The following is a 14,210-nucleotide window of genomic DNA, read 5'->3' on the forward strand; positions in this document are numbered from 1 at the left end:
GGATGGGTTTCCAGGTCTGTCACACTGCCCCAAATTCCCTGAATGGTCCTTAAAAGCATGTGTTCTAAAGACAGGTCACTACAAAGCACAGGACAAGGGGTAAGGGGCAAGAGCATGAAACACTTCCCATGTGTTTTTGGTATTGATAAAAGCAGGTTGAAATCATGGTGGATTTATTTTTTGAGTGAAAAAAAGTATAGCATTAAAAATATTTACATATATTGACATAAAAACATTAATACATCATACTGTATTGAAAACAAGCTCAAAAGGAATCCATAAACTATTCCTCGAGTATAATTGCTGATCCCCGAGGAGTCCATTATATATAATGGACTACCATCGTCCATCGTCATATTTAAAAGTTTATTCAGATGAACGTCCTCCATCATTTCTCTTCAGCCCAATGACAGCGTAACATCTTGGTGACAGCAGGGGATCAAATAGTTGTACCAGTGCTGAGAATGATAAATCCTTCTTCATGAAGCGCACACGTGCAGACACACACACACACACAGATACAAAAAAATTATTAATTGTCAATAAGGTTGCAAGAAAAGTATATGAACCACAGAAAATACCTGAATTTCAGTATAAGATGATCAAGATGTGTTCTGATCTTTATTTAGGTCACAACAATAGCCAAACAGTCTACCTCAACTAACATCACACAAAAATTACGTTTTCATTTTTTCATGCTTTTATTGAACACATTATGCAAATTTTTATTGTGCAGGTTTGAAAAAATGTGAGATGCCTTGTTTGAATTGCTGTTTTGAGGTTCAAAATGTCTTACAAATGTGAGAAATTTATTTTTTATTAACGAAAGCAGTCTGTCCAGGCCCTGAGAAAGCAAAGCAGCACCAAACCCTGATGCTCCCTTCCACCAAACCCCAAAGTTAGGGTGAGGTTTTGATGTTGGTGTGCTTGTTTAGCACTGGCACATAAGATTTGGCCTTGTTTTTTTACTGGCACACTTCACATTCTCAGCTCTGCTGCTTCCCACAAATGGACATGCCTTTAAAATGTGGCACCATTTGAGTGGGAAATAAACAGGCTTTTCACCTGTATCAGGTTTGGTGCCAAGAAGCATTTTTACAACAGAGGAATAACCTACCAAATGAATAAAAATAATTTTCCCTCCGTTTTTGTGCTAAGTTTATACAAACACTATTGTTTGTGACACTTCTGTAGTGCTCTACTCTTATTGGGGAATATCTATTAAATCTCCAACTCTGAATTTGAGGCGGTAGTATAGCATTTTAATACATGTTATCAACACTTTTTTTTTAATTAAAGGTGTCACATTCTTATCAGCAACCAAGTGGACACTCCTTCAAAGGTCTCTTGGGTGTTTAATGGTCTTTTAGTGTGGTTCAGAAATCTACATAATCTGCTGACATGGCAGGATGTCCAGAAAACAATCACTGACACCCTCCAGCTGACTGGAATCTGACACCACTTACTACAATATTACATTTTTTTCACCGTATTCTAATTTTAGATTATACTTAATTTCGTGTCTCCTAAACTGTAAGCCATAGTCATCACAATAAAATAAATAAACTTTTCAAATATTCCAATTTATTTAGATGCACCTATGTAGAATATTGTTGTAGATAAGTTGCAGCCCACAAATGCTCTAACATTTTATCTTTATGCTACATAACTTATTGTTTATTCCACTTTCAATTCTAGCAATCAATGACAAATCTGGTGCATCCAGAAAATAAGCTTGTACGTGTTTTTTACAGACTCACTACTCAGGATGTCCCAGTGGAATTATCTTACCTGTTCTTTCAGGTAGCAGAGGCGATCCAGAAGAATCAGACCCTCAATGCAGGGGGCCAGGGTCACTTTCAGCTACACAAAAAGGAAAATAAGACGTAGTAATTAGTAAAAATACACACTCACTGACCACTTTACTATGCATACTCTCCTGATGGCTCAATAATGCAAATACTGAATTGGCCAATTACGATGCAGAAACTCTTCAAAGTTGAGCTGGTGTGTTTAAGTTCAAACCGAGCATCAGGATGAAGAAGAAAAGTAGTTTGAGTGACTATGACATGGCATGATTGTTGGTGCCAGACGGGCTGGTCTGGGTGTTTCAAAAACTGCTGATCTACTGGGATTTTTACAGGCAACCATCTCTGGGGTTTACAGAGAACAGTTCCCCAAAGAGAAAATGTCCAGTGAGCAGCAGTCATCTGGGATAAAATGCTACATAAGGTGCCACTCCTGTCAGAAAAGACCAAGAAACTAAGGCTACAATTCAAACGGGCTTAGTTGAAGGTTGCGTTCCTTCATCCATGTGGAGATATCAGCTAGACACGCTGACATCCGAGCTGAGACAGTTGTGTCTTCAGACGGAGAAGACAGGACAGCTGAGTGTTGTCAGCCTAGGTAGAAGGGGAAGCAATGGGAGTGGAGCACTGCACCAAGTGAGGTGGTGAATAAGAAGAACAGGGGATCAAGCGCTGACCCCTGGGGTACCCCTGTTGATAAGCGGCATGTTTCAGACACTTCTCCTCAACATGACACCCTGAAGGATTTGCCTGTGAGATAGGACTTGAACTATTACAGGACAATTCCTGAGATGCTGAGTTCAGAGAGAATGGGAAGGAGACAGAGGACTGAGGAGCAGCTTGAGCCAGTCGCAGTGGAATGGTCACACCTGAGACCAGATGCCCAGAGACTTGGTTAAAGACTGTGCGCTCAAGAACCTCGAACCCACCATGACTCATGTCATCCCAGAAAACTGTGCTTCATGCCATGAGGAAAAACTTTAATACTAGTTTACATGACAATTAGTGGCTTCAGTTAAACTAATGACAGCTTTTTTAAGTTCTGGTCAATGATGTTACAATTTAAAAAAGCACATTTTTTGCACCATATTTGTTGCTTTACAGGAACAAAAAAGTTAAACACAGAGTGGAGTTTGAACAGCTGTTGTGGCGGGAAGTCCATTTCATGATGTACAGGCTTACCATATTAAAGGCGTGCATCTCATCTATTCTTGGACTGTAGGTGTCATGGTATTCCTGGATGTCTCCATCAGAAAGCTGGAGGATAGATTAAAGAGAGAAATAAAAGTCAGATGAAAGGGAGTTGTGAAGAGGAGTTAAAGTATGTGAAATAAAGGAATTTTTTTTTTTTTTCAATTCTTTTGGAAATGCCAACGATATATCAGAGGCAGAAATACAAAATCCGCATCACCATAGATACCCATGAAACAAGATGAAGTCATCAACATCCTGGTGCCTGGAAACTCCAAAACCAAGGGTGTAATGTTTTGCCACTGACCTTTGAGTCATCCAGCTCCAGTCTGCACAGAGCTTTACGGACGTACTCCACAAATGATTTGGCCTTGGAGTAGACATTTCCAACTCGTTTTTCACTGCAGAGCAAACATATAAACTGATATAACTTATCAGTCAATGCTGTATTGTCCTGTGATGTCTTATCTCTGATAGGTAGAGAAAAACATCTACTACACAGTTGCAAACAGTTCAACAAATAAAAGAGAGACTGACTCAAGATCACTCATAAAGTCCTCTCATGGCCTCTTCTAGAAATAATCTTTTTAATTGCTGAACATATGATGTGAAATAAAGCACAGCTAAATAAAAATAAAGAAATCATTATTAAACATTTTATTATTTATTATAAAAAGTGATGACAGATGTAGTAAGCTGTATTTCACCTTTTGAAAGAGCTGTAGTGATCCCGAAGAATAACGTGAAGGACTGCTCGGTAAAACAGAGACTCCATCTGAATCTGAAAAAAAAAAAAAGTAATTCTTTCTTATGTAGCTATAAGCAGTATGTAAAAGTTTGCATTTCCTCAGAGACTCAACCAGCAGCGATGGGAATAGAACGGCTCATTGTACATGTTCAAAGCCTGATGTAAAACTTGCAGGCAATCAAGCACCATTTTTGTCAAGTAATCAATCTAACATTGATTACATTAACATTCATTTACATTTCATATTCATGACAAGTGATAATAACATGTATCAGATCTGCTGGAGAGCCTCAAGTTCTACATTTCAAATAAACATGATGGGGTGAATCACAGACTGAAAAACAACAGTATAATTGGCTGGCTGATTATCTGAAAATGACTGTGGATGAAGACAGAGGATAGGAGACACCAATGTGGAGGATTTGAAAAGGTAAATACATTGAATTGTTTTGTTAGGTGTAACGTGATGATAGATTTGAGAACATTTAACTTCAATTTATGTGTGATGATCAGAAATTAGTGATACTGATTACGGTTTAAATGGATATGTTTACTTACACCTTGTCCAACTGCAACTCTCTCCAGAGCCTGTTTTTGGGAAGAAAATAGTAAAATGTCAGTATTTCATTTCAAAAGGAAACTGAGCTTTAGCTGCACTCAGGGATAGGCAAAAAAAATATCAACAGTAGATCGTTTTTACAAACCACCTAGTTCTACAAAACTGACTGTTCTGTTGGGTCTGTTTGTGGTATGCTACTCTGGTTTTCAGTTTCAGATGGCTGAAGTATGGCTGATGTTTTTTTGTTTTGTTTTTTATCATAAATGTAGAAACAAACCTTGGGAACAGCTTGCAATTTTAGCTTTAATTATAAAATGAGGTTGCCAGAGTATTCCACATTAATCAGTGTTGAAGATACAGGAACACTACAATAACAGATGAGTTAAATTAAAGGTGAAAAGAATATTGATAAAATTAAGCAATGATTGATATCAAAGAGGAGTTCTTTTATACAATTGTATAGGCATTTGTTCTTGGTCGTTTCATCGTTTTAAATGGTATCGGGAACATTTTTCGTTTGTTCAGAAAAAAAAAATCCATGCAGTGAATTCAAGGTCCTGTTTTTATTCATCAAAACTTTCAAAGACATTAAAATAACATTACACAGCAGAATCATCAAAACTGATTTTAAATCTTCACCATAAGTTAATCTTTTGTTAAAAATAAATCAGAGAGTGAGATTTTGTCAAATTCACCATGCAAATTGTTTTTACTTAATTTTACATTTCATTTAATTTTACTTTAGTTTAATTTTTATTTGATCTTAGCATTTTTATCTAGCTGGTACTTATTTCTTACCTAAAGTTCATTGTTTTTTATCTTGGTGCTTATTGCTTATTTTATTACCTTATTCCATTCTAGTGCCTATTTTATTACCCTATTTCTGTTTTATTTCAAACTGCTGTAATTATGTGATGAGCAGTGGTGACACTAACTTTTCCCTGAGATTAATAAAGTGTTTCTGATTTATCCTTATAAACACACTCCTGCAAATGAAGAAAGCGCTTCTAATTGAGGCTATAAATAGAAGTGCACCACGCCTACAGGTTGCAGTAGATGACACAGCTCTACTGCAGACTGAAAGGAAAACAGGTGGAGTCACTGGGTTTCTGTTGAAGAATAACAAGTACGGCTATGATCAGAGTTATTCGATAAATAAATTCTATATAACTGAATTCTGTCTCATCATCTTTTTTTCTGTCTTAAATATATCCTATTTGAATAGAGTCTGTTGTGTTTTACTCCGACTCTGATGAAGGCCAAAACCAAAACATGTTGGACTGAGAACAAAGTTCTTCACACTTAAACTGTTGCTGCACCTTGAAAATGGGATAGAGGTTCCGTCTACTCAACTTAAAGAGTGTGTACTGACTCAGCCATCCTTGTAAACAGAAAATATCAAACTCCTTCTTGTAAGATGCTGTTCTGAGGATTTTGTTGTCCTCTCATTCAAACTCACCAAACACGCAGACATCCTGGCATTTCTGCCGCAGAACCAATATTGCTGGCGGAGGTACTGACTTAGAGGGAAACCACACACACCATGCACCATCTCTGTGAGGAAACACACAGAGATTTGAGAGTCAACTTCACTGCAGATTTGCAAACAACAGCAATTGGATGGGATGAATTTCACGTATTTGCCAGGATAACTTCAACATCTGAGGAACTAACTTAATTAGAAAGTCACAGAACTCTGATTTCTCACTAGTCTGTTATCTAACAAGAAGATCTGGTCTCCTTTCTTTTGCTTGGTGAGAGTCACGTCCTCACAACAGTAAGTGCAAGGAATCTGAGTCTTTCTCTTTTCTAGTCCTCATAGCCCTTAAATCTATTCAGTATTCCAATTTCAAAACACGCCACTACCTTATTGCTCAAGAGGCTGCATTTTTGGATGGAAATGACTAGATGTGGCAGAATCTAAAACTTCCTTCCTTCCTTCCTTCCTTATTTATTGATTTATTGCACATATAAGAAATGAATCATGAAATTAATAATACTAGTGATTTGGAAAAAAACAAAACAAAACAAAACAAAACAAAACTGAAGAAAGCAACAGATAGTAACATCAGGAGATGTGCAGGAGGGGCCAATAAAACCCATGAGGGCTTGTCGAGTAGCTCTCCTAGAGACACGAACAAAATATACACATATGTACACACAAATAAACAAATACATTTCTGCAGTTCAAACAAATAAAATACAGTTAAATAAAAAAAAAAATCTACATAGTTTTGGCAAAAGAAGGATGTGAGAAAGACCATGAAGGTGAGTTGATTAATTGACCAAATAAAAACTGTGTGATTCTGTTTCTTGAAAGACTTTAAAGTGGTGCTGTTTCTGATGTGACTATGTAATTTGTTCCAACAGTGGTGTCCTCTGAATCTGATTGGGAATTGCAATGATGTAGTCCAGAAAAAGGCTGGATAGGGATTATTGACTGACTTTGTATTGTATTGATGGATTTGAGAATTAAACTGAAATAAATTTCTAAAATAAACAAGTAGTAAGTTATTAACAGACTGGAAAATCAACAAACATTATTGGAGATGGTTAAGACCAAATATGGGGGAAACTCTGAGTGATAGAAACAAAGGAGCAGAGCTGCTAAATATATGGGAAAAACTTAACTAAACAGTACTGTGTGAGCTTTCATGTTTTCTACAGATTCAAAATGAGTAAAAGTTTCACTGGGTGATTTAACAGACAAAGACATATTTCACAACTTTGAACACTCTTGCATTCTCAGCCTCATATTGATATACATCAAAATCATAAATCGCAATAATGTATAACAACTTCACAATCAAGCATGTGAATGTGTGTGGTTACCCTCTCTGGCAGGATCAAACTCCTCAGACAGCAGGTGATAGCAGCAGCCCACACTACAGACAGCCGTCAGCTCGTCTTTCGCCACAAACATCCTTAAAGTGCTGGGAGCCAGGTCACCGCACGTGTGCAGACCAACCATGACAGCATTCTGTGTGTTTGGAGAAAGCATGAAAAGAGAGAGGAGGAAAGACGGTTAAGCAGGTGAGGGAAATAGAGGTGTGTAGGTAGACAGTATTGTTTTTTTTTCTCCTTTTCATCTAAAGCTGAGTATTTGACACAAGCTTGAAGTCTTTTTTTTAATCTCTGCATTGCATCTGTCCCTTTATCTAAGAGTTTGAACTCTTGTATTTTCTCACCTCAAGCTCATCAATGAGCTCTCGTAGCTCAGTTTCTGCAGTGACATAAGATGTCAGGGGATGAAACACAGTGGAAGTGCAGTCTTTTCTGTTTTTGGCTTTCTTTTCCAAGTTCTCCCTCTTCCTCCTCTCCCTTTCTTCAGCACTCAGCTGGCTGGAGGGGACTCTGGAAGCTGGCGTGTCAACTACATCAAATGTGAGAGCACTGAGGAACAGATCATCTGTTTCTGGGTTTAGCTGTGAATGTCTGTTCACCACAAGACTTGTGTCTGGAAAACCAGATAAAACCTCTTCCTTCTCCTCTGCCACAGCTGTTGCCCCATCGTTTTCCACTTCATCCTCCTGAGGTAAATCTGAGACCCTCTGTGCTCTTGCTGCCTTTGAGTGTTGCTGGTACACCCTGGAATACTTCTTCAGCTTTCTGTTCCTCTCTTTGGCTCCATGTGTGTTGGTGTTGGAGGAGTCGATGCCATAGACCTGCAGGCCATACTGCAGAGACAAGAAGGAGCTCAGGTAGCCTTTCCCTGAGCCCACGTCTATGACCTGCACTGGGAGAAGACACAAAGGGGTAAATGAAAAATTCAGTTTCTACTTTATTCAGTTTGTCACCACAGTAATCAGTCGTCTTTCACCTGTTTGACTCCACAGTGCTGGGCCAAACAGGCCACCACCTCAGACATGGACTGCACCTCATGAGATTTCTTCAAGTTCATGAACTCATCTGGTTCCAGTTCAGCACCTGGGTTGACCAGAACAAGAAGAAACACACACATATTGCTCAGTCCCTAATCCTCTATTGGTTTTCTTCTCTGAGTCAAATTAAAGTGGTCTTCTCCCCTACCCTTCTTTTCTCCATTTCCTCCGAGGGCCTGCAGTAGCTCATCTCTGCTCAGACAGACTCCAAGGCCGGGGAGAGAGTGTGCTTTAGCTGCCTGCAGCAGTTCAAGGGTATCAACAAGTTGGTTTGTGTCTTTGATGAACCCGAATCTCGTCTCCATCTGTTCTGTTTAGGAAGACCACGACATGACAGTAAGGTTAGGCTTTCATGAAGTAAACCTTTTCCCCTTTTAAGATAATGTCTGGCTAGAAACAATGAGTTTACACCAGATCCTCTATGAAAAGAATATTGTTTTTATGCTTTACTTGTTGGTGCTTTGTTGTCTTTTTTTTTTTTTACAGTTCAATAAGATGATTGGGGGACTTTTCAAATCCATGGAATAAATCTTACATGTATTTTTATCAAGTAAAAACAAAGAAAAACAATTATTACAAATTCGTTATGATCATGTCTTTGCGAATTCCATAATTATTTCGTTAGAAAATAACCACTTTTTAGTAATAATTAAAAAATTGGCTTTAATATTAACCATCTTTTAATTGGCTGTTCAATAATTAAATTAGCTTGATCAAACATTTTTATGTATTTTTTGTGTTCCTTTTATTTAGTTGAAATAATCATGACAGACATTTCTTTTTTGGCAATTAAAAAAAAACTATATGGAAAATCACATATTTTTTTTTAACCCAAGAAATCACTTTCAACTCATTACAAAACACCTCTCAAGGAAATGTGTTAACTCCAAATTAGATGAGCTGCTCAACATGATGTCACTTCCTTCTGAAGAAAAGAGTAATAAGGTGTGTTTTCATCTTCTTTTTTGATATTTAATATAAAGTTTTGTGTGAGTTAAGTATGGAATAACTGCATGTCAACCATATAATATCTTTATAAATAACTTTTACAATTTTACTCACTTCCCCTATATACTATGAACAGCAGCGATTCATCTAAATGGTATTTAGAAGAATCTTTCTGTAAAATTCTTTGGTTAAATTATAGTAAATTTCAGGAGATTTGAGGAATAATATCTAGACCACTTGCTGCATTCCTTGAAGTTGGGGTTTAAAAGCAATTTTTTTTTTAAATGCATTTTTTAATCAGTTAGGGATTATAATTTAGACTGTAGATAGGGAGACACATTTTTTTCAAAAAATAAATAAATAAATAAATAATAATAATAATAATAATAATGAGACATCTCAGTATTTTTCTTTTTTAAACAGATATCTGAAATAAGCTTGGAAATCACTGAAAACACAATATTTCAAGGAAACTATGTAAGGAAAAAATAATAATATATATGAGAAAAAGATTTTAAAAATCCACAATTTTTAAAACTCAAAAAGTTCCTAAATTTTATATTGACCCTTATTTGTCTTTACTTGTTTGATGGTTATTACTATTATTTCTGAATAAAACTGAGCATAAACAAACAAGTAGACAAAATATTCAACAAGTACATTTAGTCATGATACCACAATAGCAACAACAGCAGCAGAAGCAGCAACAACAATAATAACTTCCCGAATTAACTGGTCAGATATTTAAATTCTCTAAAGAGGAACAATGTTTGACATGCAACACGTTTTTTTTTCCTTTTTGCTGTGAATGCAGTAATGCATTCACAGCATATGTTCTTCTGTGTCAAAAAAATTTATTCTTCTTCTTCTTCTTCTTCTTCTTCCGCCCGCTTTTTTGGACCACTAAAACTTCTACAAACTTCAACCGATTTTCACCGTTCAAACTTCAAAACGTGTGTTTCAGTGGGGACAAGGGGGCTATGACTCTTCAGAAACTTTTCACAAATACTTTCCGAGATATTCAACAATTTAAGAAATTTCGGTCCCATAGAGATGAATGCGGAATTTTCAAAATTTTCTCCCTTCAGGACATTTTTTTCAGCCTGCTTCAAACCCTTCTCATTCAGTCATAAATTCAGCTACAAACTCCATTCAAACTTCAAAATATTCAGCTATCTTTTGGCTTCATTCAGTGGGTTTCAAATGTTTCCTAGCATTCATAGTTACTTCACAATGACCCTTCAAAGGTCATGATGCATTTCAGCTCTTCAAGCCATTTAACATTGGTGTGTATTGGACGGAATGTTTCAGCTCAGAGTGGGAGATTCAAACGACAGAGCAGGGAGAGGGGGAAACAAGACCTGAGAAACTTCTGGGTAAACTGCTCTCTTGGCCACATTTTTTGAGCTATCAACACAAATAAGCCCTCAGCATGTAAGTAGTCTTGTCCTGCTTCTGACAAAGTGGTTTTTAAAGCAAAAAGATGGAGCACTTTTTCACAAAATGGCCAACTGTCGGGCAAAGTCAGCTCCGGCACCCATGTACTCCAATGTTAATTCCTGAGGGGTTTTCTCAGAGATCAGTCAAATTTCCCTCATCTATCTATCGCTGTCATGGGCCTATTTCTGCATCTTTAGACATGAAATTAACACAGACAGCTTCCTCAGGGTCTCAGGATTCCTACGGTGTGATCATTTTTCTTATCGGCCCTTTGGTTTTGTCACAGTTGTAGGCAGTTTGACACCTTGATTTCAGTGAAATGTGTTGGGAATCAACAGACTCCACCAGCTCTCTGATGGCAGTTGGTAAACAATGATCACCATGGCAACATCTGGCTTCAGATGAGCCTCAGCTGACAGGCTTACATGATTAAAAACTTACACACAGGACACACAGAATTTCATTTTAACAGCGTTTCAGAGATGAGACTTGCATTTTCCCTCAGTCAGGTCATTATTTCCATAACTGTTCTTTAAAATTTAATTCATTGCTTCAAATTTTGAAAAGATGCAGCCACTTCAACTTTAAATTCATTTATCCATTTAACTGATTCATCCATTAATTTCCTTTCATCCAAGAGTTCATGGCAGGTTAATTTAGCATTCTGCATTAGCAGTTGAGTGCCAGCTTTTCATGAATTATTGCAACCATTTTCAGACATAAATTCAGTCATTCACATTTAGCATTCTGCTTTTGCAGTTGAGCACAAGCTTTTCAAGACTTAATTCAAATATTTTTAGACATAACTTTAGCCATTCTTGTTCAGAATTTTGCTTTAGCAGTTCAGCGCAAGCAATTTAAGACTTCATTCAGCCATTTTCAGACAAACCTTCAGTCATTAATGTTCAGCATTCTGCATTAGCAGTTGAGCGCAAGCTTTTCAAGACTTTTTCAACCATTTTCAGACATATCTTCAGTCATTCAGGTTCAGCTTTCGTTGCATTAGCAGTTCAGCGCAAGCTGCTTCAGCATTCTGCATTCACAGCGCAATTTCTTCAGAAATTGCTTTTCTAGTTTAAATTTATTCTTCCAGAAGGGATTACATTAGTTACCCCTGGCTTTGTGCTCTGGCCCCCTCTGCTGGTCACCGTATGCACGGACGGTGGACAGGACTTCCTGAGGAGACACGGCCACAAATCGCTCCCACACATTGTGGGTGTAAAACTCGACTGTGTGCGCGTTGGCGATGCAAAGAGTCAAAGACAGAAACTGCTGGACTTCATCTATTCTTCGGTGAATTTCTTTGAGGTCGAGTGAAGAGGCTGTCATGTTAAAAACCTCATTGAAGACGGGCTTTCAAACACACGCCAGGAGCAGACTAATGATGACGTAAAGCAAGACATAAGCAATCGATAGTGGAAAACTGTTTCTGCTTTCCATTTAGGCACATTACCGCCACCTAGTGTGCTGGAGTGTTACCAGACCAGAGTTAATTCCCCTTTGTATAATAAAAAATGAACACCCTGGAGACAACGCTGACTGGAGGACATACTGTAGAATATACAGCGCATGAAATGATATAATCTGACTTTCTGGTTCATGTTGAAGCTATAAGACGCATGAATGGCTGTCAAAATGTTTTACTATACGATATGATACTGCAAAATATTTTGTATTTGAAATTAATTTTTTTCCAGGATTTCAAACTGGTCATGTTTTCCTTTGTGTGCATGGAAAGTTCATCATGCTAGAGTCACAGTAAGTTCTGATGTCTAAAAATCTTCATAAATAATGAATTGGTCTGTTATTTATGATGCACAACCGAGATAGTAGAGATTCTTTTAAAAAATATATTACTATAACTGATAAATTTGTTTTCTACTCCTTTATTACAAAAAAATAAGAATGTTTATCTGGCTCCACGTAAAAAATCCAGCTCATGTCCATGACTGGCATAGCTTTCACTGTTTTACTCTACCTGGCTCTTTCCTCCTTTTTCCCTCTTACAGGTAAGAGTCACAGTGATGCCTGGAAATATATAGGTCACATCTAGATTTCTGGTATTCCCCAGAGTTTGGATTTTCAGGTCTTCTATGACCTTTTATACACTCACACTTGGAAACATTGGCTATGCTACAGGACTTTTGTAGATATCTGCTGCTATTTTCTCTGTTGGGGATCCCTGCACATGTTGATTAATGTTGTCGTGGTGGATTTCCCAGAAATCAGATATACAGAATCAGCCTGTCCAGAGATGATATTTAGAAGGGTTAACGGGTTTAATCCTGTCCTGAAATCATGAAATCATGTAAACAGATATCCAGGTCAGTGTTCCCTGAGATGAACTTTGGCAGAACATGCATGTTCGAGTGTACAAATATTTTGACAGGATGCAGGGAGAATTGCACATGAGGACTCTGACTATAATTTATCTCCATTGTAATGGGCTTATCACAAAACAATGACGTTGCTGAAATAAAAAGTAAAGGGAAAGTTTGGACGGGGGACTGTCTTGAATAAAATCTGTAAGAGGCTGCAAACTGGATCCTAGGTCAAGTTATTTCTGGCTATTTTTCTGGTTATTGGTTTAGAATGTCTCCCCTAAACAGGGGCGGATCTACAGGTGGGCAAGGGGGGCTTTTTGTTGGGTTTAAGAAACACTGGCCTTAAATCACAAACAGCTGGTTAGCTTTAAATTAGTCCTTACTTATCAAAAAGCACATTTGGAAGATCTTATAAGCTTATTTATTTGTGTGAATTTAACTTGAATAGAAATTGTCTGACAGGAGAATCTGTAATTGACTTGTTGACCATCTTATGTGTTCGGTCTACTGTGGCGGTTCCTTTTGGTGATTTCAGAATTTATGGAGGTGAGCTCGTTTCCTCAGAAAAGATGTGATACCTGTGTTGCAATGTTTTGGTGTGTTATTATATTTCATATATCCACTAAATATCATGTAAGTGTGCTGTGGGGTGTGTGTTCAGTGTCATGATCAGATCTGAGTCTTTAAAGGAGGTCTGTTTTTGCTTTTGTCCCCTCCAGCCATCTTTGTTGCACAAATTTGGTTTAAAAGCATTTCGCAACAAAACAACAAAAATTTCTTCAGGGAGACATCTGAAATTGTGTTAAATCTAATCTTGTTTCTTCCTGTCTTGCTTCTGCAGCTGCTCCTGAGTGGATTCAAACAATCAACAACACTCAGATCGTCATTGCCTCAGAGCACACCATGCACTGGGTGGCATCAGGGAAGCTGCTTCCTTCCATACTTTGGTACAAAGATGGATTTCTGGTAAAAATCCAAACAAAACAAAACATCACCTGAAAAATTAATGAAAAAGGAAGTACATGACTTTTTTTTCTGTTTTAAGTTTAATTTTGTATTTGTTTCCAGTATGGGAAAGGGGAGTTGAAGTTTTCCAGTGAGAACTACAGGGGAATCAAATACACTAATGCTGAGCTGGGAGTCATCAGTCAGTCCTTTCAAGAAAATGTTGACCCATGAACTTAATTAAGACTAGTGATGGGTTGAACTGGGCCGACACTTCAGCGCGTGCGTGAAGACATACAGGAAGCTGGTGTGCTTGGTGAAGCACATATGTTTCAGTCAGGGTGAGTGACATTTCTGATGGTGTTT

The 14,210-nt window shown here is 37.6% G+C and overlaps 1 protein-coding gene across 1 annotated transcript; it reads right to left on the reverse strand.

Moving 5' to 3' along the window:
- Positions 1-169: 169 nt before the first annotated feature.
- mettl25 (methyltransferase like 25) lies at positions 170-11,993 on the reverse strand. Its single transcript, XM_074698343.1, has 12 exons — positions 11,688-11,993; positions 8,336-8,497; positions 8,127-8,233; positions 7,495-8,037; positions 7,139-7,286; positions 5,766-5,860; positions 4,306-4,335; positions 3,707-3,780; positions 3,307-3,400; positions 2,991-3,065; positions 1,792-1,863; positions 170-477 (listed from the first exon to the last, which is right to left on the reverse strand). The coding sequence occupies exons 1-12, from the start codon at positions 11,902-11,904 to the stop codon at positions 367-369; spliced, it is 1,728 nt and encodes a 575-aa protein (XP_074554444.1). The 5' UTR covers positions 11,905-11,993; the 3' UTR covers positions 170-366.
- Between the last annotated feature and the right edge of the window lie 2,217 nt (positions 11,994-14,210).

The sequence above is a fragment of the Halichoeres trimaculatus genome, unplaced genomic scaffold (genome assembly GCF_033239565.1).
Source record: "Halichoeres trimaculatus isolate MK-OKI-2021-1 unplaced genomic scaffold, fHalTri1.1 fHalTri1_scaffold_21, whole genome shotgun sequence".
Lineage (NCBI taxonomy): Eukaryota > Metazoa > Chordata > Actinopteri > Labriformes > Labridae > Halichoeres > Halichoeres trimaculatus.